The sequence below is a fragment of the Populus trichocarpa genome, chromosome 13 (genome assembly GCF_000002775.5).
Source record: "Populus trichocarpa isolate Nisqually-1 chromosome 13, P.trichocarpa_v4.1, whole genome shotgun sequence".
Taxonomy (NCBI): domain Eukaryota; kingdom Viridiplantae; phylum Streptophyta; class Magnoliopsida; order Malpighiales; family Salicaceae; genus Populus; species Populus trichocarpa.
In genome coordinates this window covers 6,495,096-6,514,328 of record NC_037297.2, presented here as the reverse complement: position 1 = coordinate 6,514,328, position 19,233 = coordinate 6,495,096, and the positions used below count along the sequence as shown (strand labels likewise).

The following is a 19,233-nucleotide window of genomic DNA, read 5'->3' as shown; positions in this document are numbered from 1 at the left end:
GAATCGAATCGAATAGAAACTGATCGGTTTGAACTGGTTTTAATTTTTTTTAATTTTGATTTGATTATTTTTTTTAATAAAAATCAAATCGAAGATAATACCTTAGTCCAATCTATTTGTAAGATTTAAAAATCACAAGCAAAAAGCTATAAAAAACCGGAGGTGGAATAAAGTGTCAATTATTTAACCGTTATAAAAAAGTCTGCCAACATGCCCATCACGTTCGTCGGCCGAGCAGTGAAGCAGACTCTTCCAATCGACGACCACTTTCCCTTTTCAAACAAAACAAAACAAATGCCCTCTTTTACCCTTTAAAGTTAAACACCTGAATGCTCCCTCCCTTGCATTTCTTCCTTCTTTGAAAACCAGGACATTTGAGAAAAGGCCGCCAATCTGCTAGGCCAATTTCTCATTGATAAAGACAGATGCTTTTATTGATTTAAACCTCAGTTTAGTCTCCAATCTTTACATTCTTTCTCGATTTAGTCCCAATCCATGAGAAGAAATCGGCGACGTGGGAAGGGCATAAAAAAAATAAAAAAGAATAAATCGGCGACATGGGAAAAAGGAGGAAAGTTTGGAAAATTACAGAAACCCCCCATGTAATAAACTTAATTAATCGTGTAGAAAAGAAAAGAAGAATAAATATATATATATAAAAAAAGAAGAAAAGGGAAATCCAAAAGCCGCCAAATCAAAAACCCTCCCTGCTTTTTTTCTTTTCAAGTGTTGAGGTAATTATTTTAGCGTGGACGTTTGATTTGAGAGAGAGAGAGAGAGAGGGAGAGAGAGAGAGAGAAACACAACAAATGGTAGAAGAGGTTAAAAACGGGGGGTTTCAACGGAGTTATAGAGAGAAGACGAAACCCTAATCAATCTATTGCATTGAATGAGGTAGGTTTGTTTGTTTGTCTCAAATTCAATACTTAGGATTGTGCTTGCGATTACCATCTATTTTGAAGCATCTTAATTGATTGATTGATTTATTGACATTTTGTGCTTGTTTTAAACTCCTTAGGAGGTAAAATTATGAAGTGGTTGGTTGTGTTTGATATTGTTATTATTAAGGTAATGATGGTTAGTTTCGATTTGGATTTGGATTTGGATTGAGATGGGTTCATTCATTGCAATATCAACCCTATTTTTGAAGATGAAGTGACCGCAGTTTCGGTTTCTTTTTTCTTCTTTAATGTTTTTATTATTATCAGTATCATTATCAGACAGATTTTGTTGTTGAAGAATATGTTGTCTCTCTTTTCTCTTTTGAAATCACATCCAATCTGTTGGTTTTAATTTACTTTTTTTTTTTTTTTGAAAATGTTTGCATCAGAAATTTCATGTTCTGAATACCTCATGCTGCTGTGTATGTCATTAACTTGTTTTGATATTCAGTTGAAGGTAATAGAGGTTTCTACTCTATTTTATGAAGTTAATAGCAGTAGGGTTTTTGAGAACTTTGAGCTGTATGTTAGATTATGCCAATTTTGGATACTAAGAGTATTCTTCCCCTGTAATCCACATTTATCAGATTGCATGTGTGCATAAGGAGATGAGGGTTATTTCTGGGAGAAGTGAGGCTGAGGGATGTTAAGGGTACTGCCGTTTCAAATATGATGGCAAAATGTGTACTGGACTAGGTCAATGATGAGAATGAAATTTTTTTCCTGTTGGAAATGGAAAAGATAGATCATAGATAATGCAGTTGAGTATTGGCAAAGTCTCAAGTCTGGTTAGGAAGGATTATGGGCACATAAGAGGCTCCTGTTATGCTGTTCATGGTGTTTTAATGATGCAAATGTGAGAATTGGTTGTGCTTGGGGAGGAGTGCCTTAAGGTAAGGATAGTCTTAGTCAGGTTCTACTGTGCTCTAAAACAATGTAAATGGTGCATTTATTGTTGCTTGTTTAGCCAATGGAAACTTTGATAGAGCACGCAAGATGGGGAAAGTTTCAAGCTTTAGCTTAGCCCTTTCCAGCATCAGAGGAAGATAAATAAACTAGCTTTAATATGTCTGGGATTGTAGATATGGTTGGATTTTTGGATGCCCATGCATGTGGATATGTTCTCTATAGGCCAGTGCTTGTGGCATTTACCTTAGCTTGGCTCTTTGATCTTGGCATTGTTTCTATTGAACTGCAACTAGCATTCGATATATTAACATGTTGTCTTTGTTATATTTGATTTGCGGTTCTCACCTGTTTTTTTTGAATTATGCATATACAAGCACACACCTTTATATATCTATGTAATTTTGTATGCATGCGTGTCTCTGGGAAATGCTGAAATGTAGTAATCTTGTTGCTTCCTGATGTGAGTTCACCTAGTGTTTCTATATAATTATCGATGGAATTTTGATGCATTGTTAATGTAGGTCATATTTGGATAATCCAGTGTGTTCTCAAGCTTCTTACTTCCTCTTAAAATGAAACCAAGAACTAATGGGACTTCTAGAGGTCAGAAGGCACAAAATTTTCAGGGTGAGAGACCAAATTGGATTCTTATTGCAGGTGGTGCCTTGTTAAGTACATTGTCAATTCGCCTTGGTTACAAGCTCAAGCAGACACTGGACTCAAAGCAGCAGGCAAATGCTAGTGATGGTCTGAAAGGTGTAGTGCTGTTTATATCATCAGCTAGTTGTCTTTAATATGAGTTTGGCCATAACTTTTGAAGTTCGAACAATACAGGGAACATGAATTCATCTGAGAGGAGATCTCCAGGTTGCAATATGCATTCAAACATGTATTCCTTTACACAAGGTGATGATGTCTGCTTCAACTGCATTTCAGGTATGACAATCTTTCTTGTTCATGCTGCAGAAGGGTTGAAGAGAGTATGTGAAACTTTAATCTAAATGTTTGCTAACCTGTTTGGTTTGTCTGTTTTTGGATATCTTGTGATATAGATTCTGGAAGTGGCTAGTTGTAGCTGCATGGTAATGTCACTTTGCATTGCATCCTCCTTTCAGTGCAGTTCCTTCAGCTTCTGAATATATGTTCATTGTTTAATTGTGGTGACTGAGGGTTGGGGGAGGGATTGTGAGAGGAGGTGGATATGTTCCTATGAGGTTTGAGGAAATGATGAAAAGTAAATTTCTTTCTTTGTGCGTACATTGTTGGCATACAAATCCTATGCGGACCTGTCCTTGATGGACAATCCTACTTTTTTATTTTTATTGTTTAAATCTTTTCCTTCCCCCCCACAAATAAAGGTTAAGCACAATCTACCTGTATCATGGTTCATGCTTCGCTTCCTATAATTTGACATTTATCCCCTCTAATTTTGCAATGCTTTATCACAACCAATCCATGTGATTTTCTTAATTATTAGTACGAGGGAAAGATGAAAGAACAGAGGAGGTAAGTCCTTATGAAATTGAAGTAGATTAGAATAGGGGATGGCAGCATTTGCAGATATGACACACCCACCCAAAAAAAAAAAAAATAGCTGCGTCTTTTCCATGTCACAAATCCAGGGAAAAGAAGTGCCATAAACAGAACATTGTGGCGAAAACAGATCCATGTGCCTGATCCAGCTAGCTTGGGTTTCAAGACATAGTCGGGTTGTTATGTATTTGCTTTATCTGACAATCATAGAATGTGTTATTTGTATCATTGTATAATGGTATCCGTGTTATTAGAAGTTTTTTCTTTTTTATTTCATATGTGAATTTGGGTTTGAATCAGGGAATGAAGGCATTGCAAATCTGAAGCACCGGTCCAATGACCAGATGCTGTCTGAATCGGACGTTGCTCTACCTTTGGTGATGGTTCCTGCTGCGGAATTCACCAAAGAGAATGGTGTTATGTGGGTATCATCTCCTGATCGCCTCGAGTTGCCTCCAAAGCCATTCAGCCATTCAAACTGCTCTGACTCACCAAGTGTCTCGGAATCTGGTTCTGACATCCTCAGCAAAAGAGAAGTTATACAGAAGCTGAGGCAGCAATTGAGGAGGAGAGACGACATGATTCTTGAGATGCAGGATCAGATTCTGGAAATACAGAATTCGCTCAATGCTCAGCTGACACTTTCTTCAAATTTGCAATCACAGCTCGATGCAGCTAACAGGGATTTGTTTGATTCTGGAAGGGAAATCCAGAGGCTCAGAAAGGCAATTGCTGATCACTGTGTGAAACATGTGGACACCAATGACAGACCATCAACAATCACAGCATGGCCATCTGAGGCTAGAAATGGCCATGCAAATGGGTATCTTGATGGGGAAAGCAATTTTGAGACATCGGAAAAGGGAAGGGGAGATGGCGGGAGGATTGAGATGCTGAAGAGGGAAGTAGGTGATTTGAAGGAAGTGATAGAAGGAAAAGAGTACTTGCTGCAGAGCTACAAGGAGCAGAAGGCAGAGCTTTCCATGAAGATTATGGAATTGCAGCACAGATTGGATTCGCAGCTCCCTAATATTTTGTAGGCAGTGTTAGGATGTGTATTCTTGCTTGTTTTCCACGTTCATTTCTTTGATTCTACGTTCCAACGTTTGGGAGAAGCTTCTGTTTTGTCGTTTCTTTGTAAAATTTCGTGTGGTTTAGTTTAGAATGTTCTATGCATTTTCTGGGCTTGTTCAAAAGTGTGCATTGTTGGAGTTGAGAGATCTTTTGGCTGGCAAGTATCTAAACACCTTTATACAGAATCTGAAAACAAAGTTTCCACGGGGAGATTGGACTCCTTTGTTCTCTGTTTTTCTTACCTATTTCTCCACAGTGCAAACCTGCAGGAGTGCTTGGCATCACTGGGAAACTTGAGGAGCTCATTAATACTCACTCTGCTTCAAGAAAGTTAAAGCCATGAAACTATAAAGATATGAATGGAAACCTTGAAAATACAACATGGCCGTGAGGGCTTGTTTTTCATGTTAATCGATAACTCGAGCGCCATTTTTATTACCCAAAGCGTAGAAAATTTTACATAAAATTGTAGGGTCAAGCCTAATTATAAAATAAGCCTTCTTTTGAAGGTGAGAAGGAAAATCGACACCAAACCCAGCTGCATGAGTAGAATTAAGAACAAATCTCCAGCTGGATTTAAAACATGTTATTGAGAGTTGTTATCCATCAAAAAAGCAAATTCAAAATCATTTTAAAGTCAGCATATAATGAATCACAGTAAAAGAAGAAGAAGAAGAAACATTAGAAGCCAGATTAACAAGAGAGTGGATTTTATTTATGTATTGCAGAATCTATAGGAACTTTGAAGTGGTTGGAAGAGATGTTTGGTAGGTTAAAGCTTAGACTTATGTTTTCCATTCTCTCTTTCAATTTCTCCTTTATTATAATAATGTTTTTATTGTTTTGCCTTTTTTTCTTAATCTATATATATTTTTTTCTAATTTCTTTTTTTTTTAATATTTGTTTATTGGAGATTGAGTTTCATGATTTGTGTGGCTTTACTTTTTATATGGTTATCTTAGTTTTATAATCCATGTCACAGGTTCGATGAGTAACCCGGTTGACTCGATTTATTTCTTTTTTTTTAATTGATATTTTTTTCTCAATTTCATCCTTCAACACTTTTCACATTGAGTTGATTATGAATCAAGATTTGTCATTACTTTTAGTTTTTTTTTTCTATGAGGTTAACCCGGTCTCATGACCCGGGTCATAGATTTTACGAGTTAACTCAGGTAGACTCAAGTTGTTTTATTATGTCTTTTTTTTCAGATTAAATCTTTTCAATTTTTTCATAACGTAAAAAAAGATGCTCTAGCGATGATAAGATTTTTAAAAGAGGAAGAAAAATTTGCAACCCAAGTCATTGATTTGAATAGGTTCAATAAGCTCAATTAATTTAATAATATGATTATAAGAAAAAGAAAATGACAATAAAAAACAAAAAGCGACAATGACTGATAAAAAAAATGAATGCTTGCCAATATTATGAAAACATACCCTTTAAATATTCTTAAAAAGTCGCAACGATTTCATTTGATAACAAAACAAAATTGAATGAGAACGAGATAACCTTATAAATAGAAAAATGAAAACAAAAAAATAAAGCTAAATTACTAGCAAATCAAACGCCGAAGGACGAATTGAAAAAGAAAATTAATTTTAACAATGGATAAAAAAATCTGACTCTAGCCAGCATTCCAAACTTGTGGCCCAGTTGTGAGGTTGGAATAATTCCATATAAAAGAAATTGAATAAAATAAAGGAGGTTAACTCTCAAGTAAACTAAATGATGTAAGGAGAAACTGGAAAATAAATCCATTAAAAAAACTTAAAAAATAATTTGAGTCAACCAGGTTAACTTGACTACCTCACGACCCGGGATATGACATTAGGATAACCCTAAAGAAAAAAAACAAAAAAAATCACATAAATGAATGTCTAATAACCTAATGTTGAATATTAAAAAAAATCAATTTTAAAAAAGAAAGATCGAAGTAAAATCGGGCTAATATTCGAAACCTGTAACCCTTGTCATGTGACCATGTTACTCCATAAAAGATAAACCCAAAAAAATCATGAAGCAAAACTTCCAATCATAAAAAAAAACAAATAGCAATTAAAAAAATAAAGACTAATTGTGGTATAACTATTAAATGAAATAAAATAATAAGAGATGAAATTGAAAAATAAAATAAATCGAGAATATAATAAAAAACAAAAAATAGTAATAAAAAGAATAGGGATAAAATATGGTGTAAAAATTAAATGAAATAAATCAACGAGTGATGAAATTGAAAAATAAAATAAATGAATAAAATGATAAAAAAAATAGCAATCAAAAGAATAGGAACCAAATATAATAAATGAAAAAAATTAGAGGATGAAATTGAAAAACAATTATAAATTATTTCAAATAAAACAAATAGTAATTAAAAGAACATAGACCAAATATGCAGGAAAGGTAAATTGAAGAGCTACTTTGAAAATTTGAAAGGATTGGCATGTAAATCGAGGAGTGAGAAAAAAAAAAGAGCTAGCGACACCAAATCGGTGGTTTGTTGACCACATGCGCTGCCTTGTCATAAAGAAGCTGCCAAGAGATTCCAATGATGCCTCAGAAGTCGGCGTTTGGCCACTGGGTAACGCTGCTTGCACCATTTGACGTGTGTAAACAACATCCACAAGCTGATTCGTGTAAGACATACGTCAATTAATTTTTTAATAATATTAATATTTATAAAATTACAAAATTACTCATTAGTCAACTTGATAATAACAAAAAAAACTACGATAAAAAGATGAAGAAGCCCTTATATGTCAGTTAAAGAAACTTGGCTTTTAATGGTATTTTAATAATTTTACTATGCTTAGAAAAAGTAAAAATACAAAACAGACCCTGAACTCCAGTAAATTAAATCTTGCTTTTAAGGGTGATTTAGTAATTCTATTATACTAAGAAAATTGGAAAAGACCTATATGTCCCAAATCAATCTAATAATGACCAATGAGTCTTGTAAAAAGATCATTCTACCCCTATTAGCTAGTGTAATGATTGTTTGTGACAAGGAAAAAAAATAGTAATTTCGCTGTAACAATTCACAATAATATATGTTTGTGTATATAATGAAACACTAACCCTCCTTAGTTTTTTTTTTATAATGTTTGTCCCCTATTTCGCGTATTAGATCGATATGTCGAGGTGTATCCCAATTTCATGTGTAACAAACTATGTTTGTTTAACTCAAATTTATAGGTTAAGTTTTAGGTTTTAGGTCCCCTCTTTATTTTGTTTCTTGTTAACCTTCTTGCTATCTTTTCACAAATGGCTTAACATGAATACCTATATTGATTAGTGTTTATATTATTCATTAAAGATTTAAAGAAAATTCTTTTTGTCTTTTTGATAAGCATAAAATAAATATATTTTTATTCCTCTTATGATATGCCTTTTGTACTATGTTTTAAGCATAGATAAGCATACCAGGGATTATTTTAAAAGAATCGGTAAAGATTAAGAGCTTCATAAAATATTTGCTATTGACGCAAATGTTTTTTCCTTTTTGATAGGTACCTAGCATCTCACTAAGGGTGAGAGTTTGACATAGAAACTAATGCAATCATATTATTCTATGGTTTTACTCATATTTACCTATTATTTTGCCCATGTTTTATATATAAAATGACTTGATATTCTTTATTTTATGTTTTGAAGATATTTTTGGATGTAAGATTAAAAAATGAGTAATTTGGAGATAAAATTTAGACCATGTTCCAATTCGTGTTGAATATTAGCAGATTTGACCTTTAATCGATGTTTTACACAGAACTTGAGCTGTAGATGTCCAAATGAAGTGATTCCAGTTGCATTAAAAAGTTACATGCATACCTTTCTATACATATATGGCAAGAAAAGAAGAAGAAGAAGAAGAAAGAGCATTGAAATCACAATCTTCAAATACAAGTCTCGTATTTTGCTAGTTTTGACCTTTGATCATTCTTACTTGAATATCTTGAGTTAGAGAAGTCCATTGATGTACAATCAATTTTGATGGATTCCTGACTCAACAACCTATCAACCTACCAAATTTCAGAAAAAAAGAAGCTCATATTAAGAGAAATATGATATTACTAAGACAACTCATAAATTCTACTAGTAGACAGGTTTTGTAAGTCCAACTTATTTCCCAAACTTCCAAACTGATATGGCAATTATTTCTTCATATGGAAAAAGATCTTTATTTGGGAAAATTAACTTCACTAAGTTCAAAGTCAAAGCTTGAAGATTTTATGCAAGATTATTTTTCCTTCTTTATAGGAAAGAGTTATTGTTCTACTTAAATATAGATTGTCTTCTTTGAAAAGGACTCCTATAATTTTTTTTTTTAGGATACAAGCGGAAGAGTTATTGTTCTACTTAAATATAGATTGTTTGTTTTTGAAAAGGACTCCTATAATGTTTTTTTTGAGGATACAAGCGAACTAGTAGGAATGTAGGGAGTTGGGTTTTCCTTCAGATAAAAGAAAGGAGGGAGAGGAAAAGAGGGGGGCGGCCAAAAAAAAAAAAAAGAAACTCTCATCTTTTTTCCTACACTTGAAATTATATTTTCATCTTTTCTCTTCCTTAGTTTTTGATAATCATCCAAGCCTAAGTTATTTTTCTTGGTTGAAAGGATACATAAGTCTTCAGATTTCAAAAACTATGAGATCTATTTTATGCTTATTTCATATGGTTTGGAGTTTTGAAATGTGTCATACATGAGAATTATGTTGGATATATATGTATTCATGTGTGAATAATAGTTTCTGATGAATTGAACCATTGTTTCATGATATGATGAATTTCTATATAATTTATGAATTTGGATTCCTTGAATAGATGTTGGGTTTTTGTATGGATACACATGATATGAATGGATTATGCTTGGATAAGACAATAATTGATTGTAAAACCTGTTAACGTAGGAGAGAACTTTGGAGTAGGAAAACGAGAAGGAGGATCTTGACAAAATCAGATTTTAGGTAGGTACTTTGTACCTCGTAAACAACTCTATTTAACAAGTCCTCATTTAGCTTTGTACTCAATTGTGTTGGTGTATGCAACAAAAAGAATGAAATAAGTGTTATGATGATTTATGAGTGGATCCAGTTGAGATTACTGGATTAAATGGCTTCCGAATGGGAATGCCAGAATGATTGACAACCATGAGGGTTAACTGGATTGATAAGTATCCACGTAGAATTACTAGATTGAATGACTTTCAAATGAGAATGCCAGAATGATCAACTACCACGAGGATTAATTAGGGACTGATAGGTATCTAGTTGTGATTACTAGATTTAGTGGCTTCCAAATGGAAATGCCGAAGTGATCGACCATTGATGGTCTTATGGATTTTTATTAAAGTATTAAAAATGGGATTGAAGGTGAAAGAAAGTTGCACAAAATAATGTAGTTCTTGGGGAGTTTTAAAATATTTCATAATAATAGAGATTTATGTAATGAAATGTTAATATTTCTATCAAGTCTTCAATGGAACGTCAGGAGTGACCTTCAATTATTATTATTTTGTTGTAGTTAATAGGTGGAAATTATTCCCAATTTTGTATAGATAAGCTTTTTGTCTTGTAAACTCTTATTATTATTTTGTGTTATGTAACTAAAATATGTAAGTTTAAATATTACATAAGTAATGGCATGTAAAAAAGTACTCACTTCAAATGTTATATATATGAAATTTTCAATGAGCTCAATGCATGTCATTTACTAGTATATGTTATTTACATTTGTTGTTAACATGATATAAATGAAATAAAAAATAAAAAAATGAAAGATGATATAAGGATAAGTGAATGAATGAGTCAGGCACATTTCAGTTGAATATTGATCCAAAATGTTTGGATCAATTTTTTGCTGATTGATATATATTGTTGTAAAGATATGACCAGTGAAAAAGAAATTGATATCTAATGTACTACATAAATCGGTTGACTGCTTAGGATTATCAAATCATTTGATCGTTCGATTAATAAGAAAAACAATGAAATTGACTGCTGTTTAATTCGATCGATCATCGGTCGATCGTTTAATTGACTATTAAGAACACTATTGAAATTTAGTAATATTTAGTTGACCAATTGATTATGTCTATGTAAACTGGTTGACTGTTCTAATTGACAGTAAACTATACTATCTCAAAAAAAAAAAAATGAAAAACTTGTGGTTCCTCCTATATTCAAGAACAAAATTGTGCATTATTTGATTAAGAAAAATAAAGAAGTTACAACAACAATAATAACAACAACAACAATAATAATAAAAATTACATCGAGCCTTCTATAATTTGATTGATTCTTTGTTTTGCCTATGTATTTTAAAAAATTACAATTTATATTTTAAACTTTAATAATTTTATAATACTTTACATCCTTCAACTTTGGCGCAAAAAGAAAAACTTTTCAAAAAAAATGTTCAGGTTTACTATTATTTTTAATTTACATACTAAAAAGCCCGTGTTGATTTAAAATAACAAAATTGCCCACAAATTGACTGTTGACAATTACTCTGAGAAAATAGTAGTTAGTCAATGGTTCCATATTTATATAAAAAAAATGTCATTATATTCATATTCATGTGTTTAACAATTGCTCCCACTCTTTCTAAAACACAAATATCGAATCCTAAAACACACCAATATAAATTTTCTCAACAATTCTTCATCAAGGAACTCACCCTCCATCATAAGAGTGCAATCTAACATACAAAAACACGACCCTTTTGCGGTATATACCAACACAAAATCCAACAACACATTTATAACTATAGGAAGCAAAGCAAAAAAAAATCAATCAAATTATAAAAGACTCAATGTAGTCATAGTAGTAGAAATAATAGTCCTGTGAGCAGCCTGTCGCCCACGATTCCTATATGGACAGGCCACCTATCAACATGGATAGTAGCTTTCATTGAAATCCAGTTTTAATGCATACTATCTATCATTCTTGAATGATTTGGTTATTGTTATAATTTTTAAGACAAATGAAATTAAATCTAATTTATCATCCGCTTGGACACAGTTTTGGAGTAAATTATGGCTAGTTTCCATGCATGTTTACAACGGAACGAATAAATGAACAGAAACAATGGCTTTTTTCCATTAGAATTACTAAGATTATGATTGGAAACCTTCTGCATGTTGCCAAAACTAGTTTAGCATGAAAATAGTGTCGAACCCTTTAATATTCACGAGGTTACTTCAAGGTTTGCCCACTATAAGGGAATCTCATGCATCTCACAGGTGCTTTGAACAAGCTAGTCTAAGAAAGCCACCGGGAGAACATTAGCATTCCGAAATTACATCTTTGTATTACCCAGTTACCTTTGAGCTGGTCATTCATGCTTTCCAGAAAGATAATCAAAATCAGATGTCATTCAGCCATTCTCATGCCATTGAGATTGAAATAGACCAACAGCTTTCTTTCCTGCCTATTACTCTGCATGGTTCATCTGGTGTTCAGATCAAATTCTCCCACTTCTCTCCACTCACCATGTCCTGCTGTGTCCCCATTTTCAGTCTCCTCATCATTCAAGAAATCTTCAGAAGGCTCTTTCTCATCTCTCTGAGCATTGCCTCCCCACCCATTCATCATCTCTTCTGGGTTAACACTGTGTTCCTGCTCTCTCATGTCATGACCGAGTGCACTTGGCCTTATTGGGGCCCGGGACATCATTTCAGCACGAGCATGTGACTCTGCCCGAGCTTGCTCAGCCTGGACCATAGCTGCCATTCTCAACTGAGCCTCTCGACCGGCCTTCTCCCTGGCATCCATTTCAGCTTTCAAATCGAGCAGAAGTCGCTTCTCCTCTTGGAGAAGAGCCTGCTCAATCATCAATCTCTCTTCAGTTCGGAATTCACCCAAGGCACGCTTGCGGGTTATTATGTTGAGGGCTAAGGCCTGTTTCTCAAATGTGCCTGTGAACTCTGCCACTTTTGCAGCAATGTTATGATCCCACTGCTGCAAACGAGATGGCATCTGGCCAGTTGTGTCAGAATCAAGGATTCTATCGTCCTCCTCTGCCTCATAGTCTGCTACTACATGGTAAGGCAGTAATCTGGACATGTTTTGCAAGAGGAAAGGTGAAACGAATTAACAGGATAATTTTTAAAGGCCATGGTGGAAATTATTCATCCAACTAGCAGTGCTCAACCATACAACTTTAAATCCCAATTAAAGTCAGTGTTGTCTATAAGAAGTACCATCTGCAAGTAATGGATGGCACTCTATCTCATCACTCCCTTCATTTTTATTTTTATTTTTGTAATTGAAAAAAAAAACACAAAATTACATCAATTTGCCAATTTGTTTTTTGAAATCATGATGTGAATCATCGCATCCAAGTGCCAACTAACATATCTTTGAGGTTAACGCTCAGCATAATAAAATGTTATGTCACAAGAAAAATTAAAAAGTGCAAGACTTGAAATTAGGCAGTTGTACATATTTCACAAGACAAAGAAAGCTATTGGCATTCTTTTTGCTTCTGTTGACACTAATAATTTAGAATAACAACAATTTCACATTCTAACAAGTAGCTCAAGTAGCCCAAAACAAATGCCGAAAGGAACTGTGTCCAACTTTAAAAATTTTAGACATTGATACTTCTTGTATACTCTGAGGTAAATACTTGAATACACATATACAAAGCAAAATTCACTTATGCTAACCATTTAGCATTGCTTACAAAAAAAATGTTCACCACTTCATAATGCCAAAAGAGCACAAAAACAATGGCTGCTATGCAAAACTTCATTGAAATATGAAGTTGTTACACTGGATTTCCAATAATTGAAGAGCGAAAAAATCACAAAAATGGAGGAAAATTGCAGGATGCAGGTGGATTCCACAAACTGCAAATAAAATAAGAAGACCAATTTTTTTTTTCATAGATAATGAAATATATCCTCTAGTTTGGCAAAAGGACATCAAATAGAAAATAATAAATGATAACATAAGTTCTATGCATGGAACATAACACATCACCAAGTAGAATTTCTCATATTGAGTTTCCATAGTTTGCACAGTATATGCAAGCATTTACATTTGATGCATCCTGTTTAAGCTTTTTTTTTTGGCTGTGCATAAATGTGGGTTGGGAGGGAGTGTTAGGAAGCACATCATTGTGTACTGCCTATAAGTAGGAAAGTTACGTATAAATAAACATGAGTTGAAGTGTTGTTTTAAGAACCTCTAGCATTCAAGGAGAGAGGTTTGTAGGTATTTTTAAATGCCTAAAAGTAAAATGTAAAAGAGAACTCAATAGAAACGGATCTAGTTTCCCCTCACGAAGAACCACACAAGTATAAACCTATCCATGTGCATATATGCCTGCATGAATCTATAAGTATATACAGCGCTAACACAAGTAATATACGCAGAAAAGAATTCTCATCTATGGTATTTGACCATACTCCTGTGTTTCCAACTGAGGAGATTCATTCCACAACTTCTGAGAAATATGGCAAAAACTAACTTCAAAACAATAACATGCTAATAATAAGAGTTCATTTATGTGATCTAGAGAAACTTTTTTGGATCACTACAAGATAAAATTGGAAAATCATTTCTACTATGGAATTTCCCTTGCTTTGTTCCCGGTTCATCTCATCAAATTCATATCAAATCCTTTTTCAAAACACAAGCATGATTAAAAAAACAAAACCCAACTCCTCACTCTGAAAACAACAATTCAAGACCTTCCTAATATTTACAACTAAATTATGTATAAACAAATGCAAGCATCTTTGCCACAGCAGTCAGTATAGTTTCAACAGTTGCATTCAGTGAAAGAGAAAATAACCATCTCTTACAACAGTACAGCAAATGTTATCTGTTTTTTCCATGTTCTTTTCATTTTCTAGCTATGTTAGAAAATAATAATAAAGATCAATTGCATGTGCAAAAGAAAATAACTAGCAAGAGTTCTACATGCCATTTGGCAAATGCATAATCCAAACACCATAAGTCACAATTTACCTTATATCCATTTCTATCTCCAATTTGTTGGGAAACCGTAATAAAGAAATACATATCTTTCTAATGCCACATGTAATGAAGTGTAAATAAGCATATAGTACCCTAACCATCAGGACCAAAGCACCACATGGCAACTCCCATAAATTTGTTCCGTCTATATGCATATAAAGTCTATCAATCTCTAAGAAGCACATTGTATCTATGAACAATCGAACCAAATAAGAACTCTCATAACACCAAACAACAGTAAACTTCAAAGTAGTCTAGGAGATCTTGCTTAAATAATGCATTTTCTCTACAACATGATGCCGAATAAAATGTGATCAAACTCCAATGATATCCATAAACGGGTCCCAACATTACTGCACCGTCACAGACTACCAAAATGTTATGAATCGCAATCTCAATCTCATCACAGATAATTCAATATTCCATTCCACAAGAAGTCACCGTATCACCAAAAAGTGCATGAACAAATAAACTCTCACATTTCACAAAAACAAGACAAAAAATGAAATACCCACGTGCATAACAAACATGGAAAAACAAAATTGAATTACATAAAAAAGAGGGAGGGAGGGAATTTAAAAAACCTCTCGCAAGCATCTTCAAGAGAAGAGAATGGCCTCTTGAAATCTGGATGGCAAACACGCCAAGCATCCTGGTACGCCATTTGGAGCTCCACCTGGTTCACCTGAGGCCGAATCCCCTTTTGCTGCTGCTGCTGTAAATGCTGCGCATTTTGCCCCAAATTGGACCCTTGCTGTTGCTGCAAATTGGGAATAGGGTTAGAGTTAGGGTTTGGGTTTTGCTGGTGAAGAGTGAGTGGGCGATGATTGGATGGTGGACGCAGGTGGGCATCGATATTTGATGGGAATCGAGAAATGGCAGCTTCTTGTTGTTGTTGGGCTTGTTTCGTTAATTGCTGTAACAAGAGAAATTGTTGTTGATGTTGTTGTTGTTGTTGCTGCTGCTGCTGCTGCTGTTGCACTTCTTGTTGTTGTAAGAGCAATTGTTGCTTCTGCTGCTGCTCCATGTCTGTTTCTGTTTTTTCTCTCTGTGGAGCTGGAGGAGGTCCGTTACTTTGCTTGTCCTTTTGTATTGGATGATGGTACCTATCGGCGAGTGAGCGCCGAGTCGACGGAGAGGGAGGAAACTAGGGAGTCAATTTCACTAATTGGTACAATCACTCTTAACTACCGGTTAACTAAATCCATGATCTTTAGATTTTCTGATTTTGGTCCTCTGGGTCAGCACAATGCATCCTTCCCTTAATTGATTTCTAAGTTTTTCAGAGCATCTACACCCTTGCCAGCTGAACCAAATCCTTAGCGAGCTCTGTAGCCCTCTCTAATTGTGGAAGGGTAATGGTGAGGACAGGGAAGAAGTAATTCGCCGGGAAATTTCTTGGTGTTGCTGTCGTTCTTCTCTTTCTCTCTTAGTTGCTTCTTGATTCTTTCCTTCTGCAAGGATTTCTCTCATTTTCTTATAGGGATTAACAAACTCTTCATCAATGATGATTGTGATAAGGGTTTGGAGCTCCACCCCAAGATTTCTTACTATTCCATCTCCAACTCCACCTCTAATATAATGCTAACAATGAAATTAGATTTCTAGTTGTTCCCTCCTAAACATAAAAATAAAAATAAAAATAAGACACGTATAAACAAGCAAAAAAATTATTACTAAAATTAAAAGTTAATTATTGTCTTCAAATTTAAAATAAAAAGATGCATTTTTTTCGCCCTTTCTCTTCAGCGCATGGTGATTGTAAATCAACAAGCCAATCGCATCGAAAGCTGTCACCACCACCGATTCATCACCCATGCAAACCCAGCTGCCATGAATGGAAATTGTGTTGTCTCCACTGCAAATTACATCGCTTGATGTCTTTTTTTCAAGACCGAGATGATGAAAGAAGTGAGATTGCAAAGTTTTTTTTTTTTGTATTAAATATTATTATTTTATAAGATTCAAATTATCCTTACAATATTTGCTAATTAGTTGGTGATAACTACTCCCACCCTCTTTTTTTTTTTTTTTTTTTTATGTCCAGGTGGGAATGAATTTTTCAGTAGTTTGATGGGGAAGTATGAAATTTATGAAAAACAAGTTGCCATGTAGTATAATGACTATTAAAAATTCTAATTAATTTTAAATTTTTAAAGTAAAATATTGATTATACAAAAAAAAAAAAAACACTATTATTCTAAAATATTTTACCTAAAATTAGCTAAAAGATTTTACCTAAAATTAGCTGAATTGGTATTTATTTTTTATTTTTAATGATTTTTTATATTTAATTTGTTAGGTCTACCTATATGAGTGATATTGAGTTTACTACAATGAATTAAACCATAGGTGGATATTGGATATTCAAGCCTGTTCTTTCTAGGACAATGTCATTTTTATTATTTTTAATTTCTTGGTGAATTGACATATCTAAAATCAATTATTTTTAATTAAGGCCCCGTTCGTTTGCTGGAAAGTAGTTTCCTTTTGGAAAGTGAATTCCGAGAAAGTGAATTACTTTCTGATGTTTGGTAGTGTAATGGAAAATAAGTTGGAAAACAGTTTCTAGTGTTTGGTTATGTCATAGAAAATGAGTTGGAAAATAACTTATCAATATTTTATTTTTTTCAAGTTTATTAAAATAATAAGAAACAAATCTTACAAATTAAATAGTTGAATGAGAATGAAATTAAAAAAAATATAATTTCATAAATTATCTCAAATAAAATAAATAATAATCAAAATAATAGAGATCAAATCTAAAAAATTAAAAAAAATGAAAGATGAAGAAATTAAAAAAATAATAATAATCAACATTTCATAAATTATTTCAAATAAAATAAGTAACAATCAAAAGAATGAGAACTAAATTTGATAGATAAAAAATTTTAATAAAAAAATGATAAGGAAAAAGCAAATAGCAATTATAAAAATAAGGACCAAAGTTAATATAAAAATTAAATTTTAAGAGATGAAATTGAAAAATAAATATTCAAAACAAAATATATATAACAATCAGAAGTTTAAGAATCAAATTTGATATAATCAGCAAATAATGATATTTCTAAATTTTTCACAACTTCCGGAAAGTGTTTTCCGCCCAAATTTTCCACGGCCCAAATTTTCAACGAAAACACTTTCCTGAAAATCAAGCCAAATTTTCCTTTGACTGGAATGTGTTTTTCGTTGACCAACTTTCCTAACGGCAAACAAACACAGGAAAGTTTGGAAAGTGATTTTCCGGAAACCATTTTCCAGAAAACAAACACAGCAAAAAAGGAAAACATTTTTCTGAAAACCAAGCCAAAATTTTCTTTAACTGAAAAGTGTTTTCCGTTGACCAACTTTCCTAATGGCAAACAAACACGGGAAAGTTTGGAAAGTAGTTTCCCGGAAACTACTTCCCGGGAAACAAACATGGCCTAAGACTTGTGACCGTTAGTAGTATATCAAGAGATGGTAGTGAATAATTGGATGAGCCTATATTAAGCTCATTAAACCCAACCCAAATCCTAGAAAGAGTTGGTGTTAAATATTTTGTTTATGCAACAATGACCTATGGATAATGACTTGTTAAAGTTTATTTATCTTATAATAACATGTTTACTTGTAAATTTGTTGAATGAGAATTTGATACTCCAGTCCTAAATATCCAAGTATGACCATCATAGGCTCATTTATTTAGAATTAGGATTTAGTGGCATGAAAGTCTCTTTGTGGACTAAGTTCGGAAAATGACATTAACAAATTTATTTTCCCTCAGGTGTGCCTATTTTAGTGAACCTCGTAAAAGAAAAATATTGTTTGAAGTGATAACATTGTGTCCAAAACAACATCGAATAATTTGATGATATAAAATAATATGCATTCGGATCATGAGCTCACCACTTTTTCTCCAAGGTTAACCTCATAGTTTTCTTGATTATCAATGATTTTGAATAAGGCTAAGATTTATCAATATAGACAAATTTAGATTTGATATGAATAAAGGTCATCTTTAATATATCCTTCACAAATAAAAAATAAATCCCTTGTTGTCTCTTTTTTAGCCATATATATTTCTTATATGATATTTCAGACCAGGATGTCCCTCACACCAGGAGCATATTTTGAAAGCTTTTAGGAAATCAATGAAATTCTCAAAATAAAAAGAAATCATTAAAATAGGAAAGGGACAGAAGTAATACAAAAGAGAGGTAACAAATGATCAAGTGAAAATTCAAATGATCAAGTTCTAAAAAGAAAAAGGACGAAAAAAGATGGAAAAATCTCCAAAAGCATCCCTTATAATGGTGCAAAACCCAAAATTCAATATCAATAACAAAGTACGAGAGAATTTATAAAATTAAGGTTGTAATGATTTCAACCACTAAAATGTCGAAGTCAAGGAGTTAAGTTTAAAAGATCTCTTTAGATGAATAAATAACCCTTTAAAAACCTTTTGATCTTTATAAATCTCATTCTTTCATAAACTTGAACCTTAGCCTATATTATGTGATTTTTAAAAGCTCTTTTTGATTTTTTTTTTTACTTATGTTGTTAACTTTTAGCTTCTAAAAAGAGAAGAAAAATGCTTTCCAAACCAAATTATGACTTTTTTATATGCCACATATCATTATTTATGACATTTAATCATGTGATTATACAAATAAATGGATAATCTTAACATAACTTAAAGGAATATGCTCTTATTTTGAAAGCCAAAAAGTTATTTTTAAAATTCAACCTTTCCTTTGTGAAATAAACTCCTATTATGCAAAAAAATTCATTTTAGCCATGTATAGCCTAA

General features: G+C 33.0%; 2 protein-coding genes across 4 annotated transcripts; one reads left to right on the top strand and one right to left on the bottom strand.

Moving 5' to 3' along the window:
- The first annotated feature begins 658 nt into the window (after positions 1–658).
- Positions 659–4,667, top strand: LOC7493897 (uncharacterized). Of its 3 annotated transcripts, XM_024584091.2 has the most exons (5): positions 659–894; positions 1,529–1,834; positions 2,372–2,606; positions 2,685–2,786; positions 3,684–4,667. In XM_024584091.2, the coding sequence occupies exons 3-5, from the start codon at positions 2,423–2,425 to the stop codon at positions 4,421–4,423; spliced, it is 1,026 nt and encodes a 341-aa protein (XP_024439859.1). In that variant the 5' UTR covers positions 659–894; positions 1,529–1,834; positions 2,372–2,422; the 3' UTR covers positions 4,424–4,667. The 3 variants fall into 3 exon arrangements, with proteins under 3 accessions (XP_024439859.1, XP_024439856.1, XP_024439857.1); XM_024584088.2 differs by lacking the exon at positions 1,529–1,834 and having other exon boundaries at positions 2,392–2,606; XM_024584089.2 differs by lacking the exon at positions 1,529–1,834 and having other exon boundaries at positions 660–894.
- Positions 4,668–11,528: 6,861 nt separating this feature from the next.
- On the bottom strand, positions 11,529–16,372 carry LOC7465623 (uncharacterized). The gene is made up of 2 exons (XM_002319206.4): positions 15,026–16,372; positions 11,529–12,510 (listed from the first exon to the last, which is right to left on the bottom strand). The coding sequence occupies exons 1-2, from the start codon at positions 15,466–15,468 to the stop codon at positions 11,901–11,903; spliced, it is 1,053 nt and encodes a 350-aa protein (XP_002319242.1). The 5' UTR covers positions 15,469–16,372; the 3' UTR covers positions 11,529–11,900.
- Positions 16,373–19,233: the final 2,861 nt, after the last annotated feature.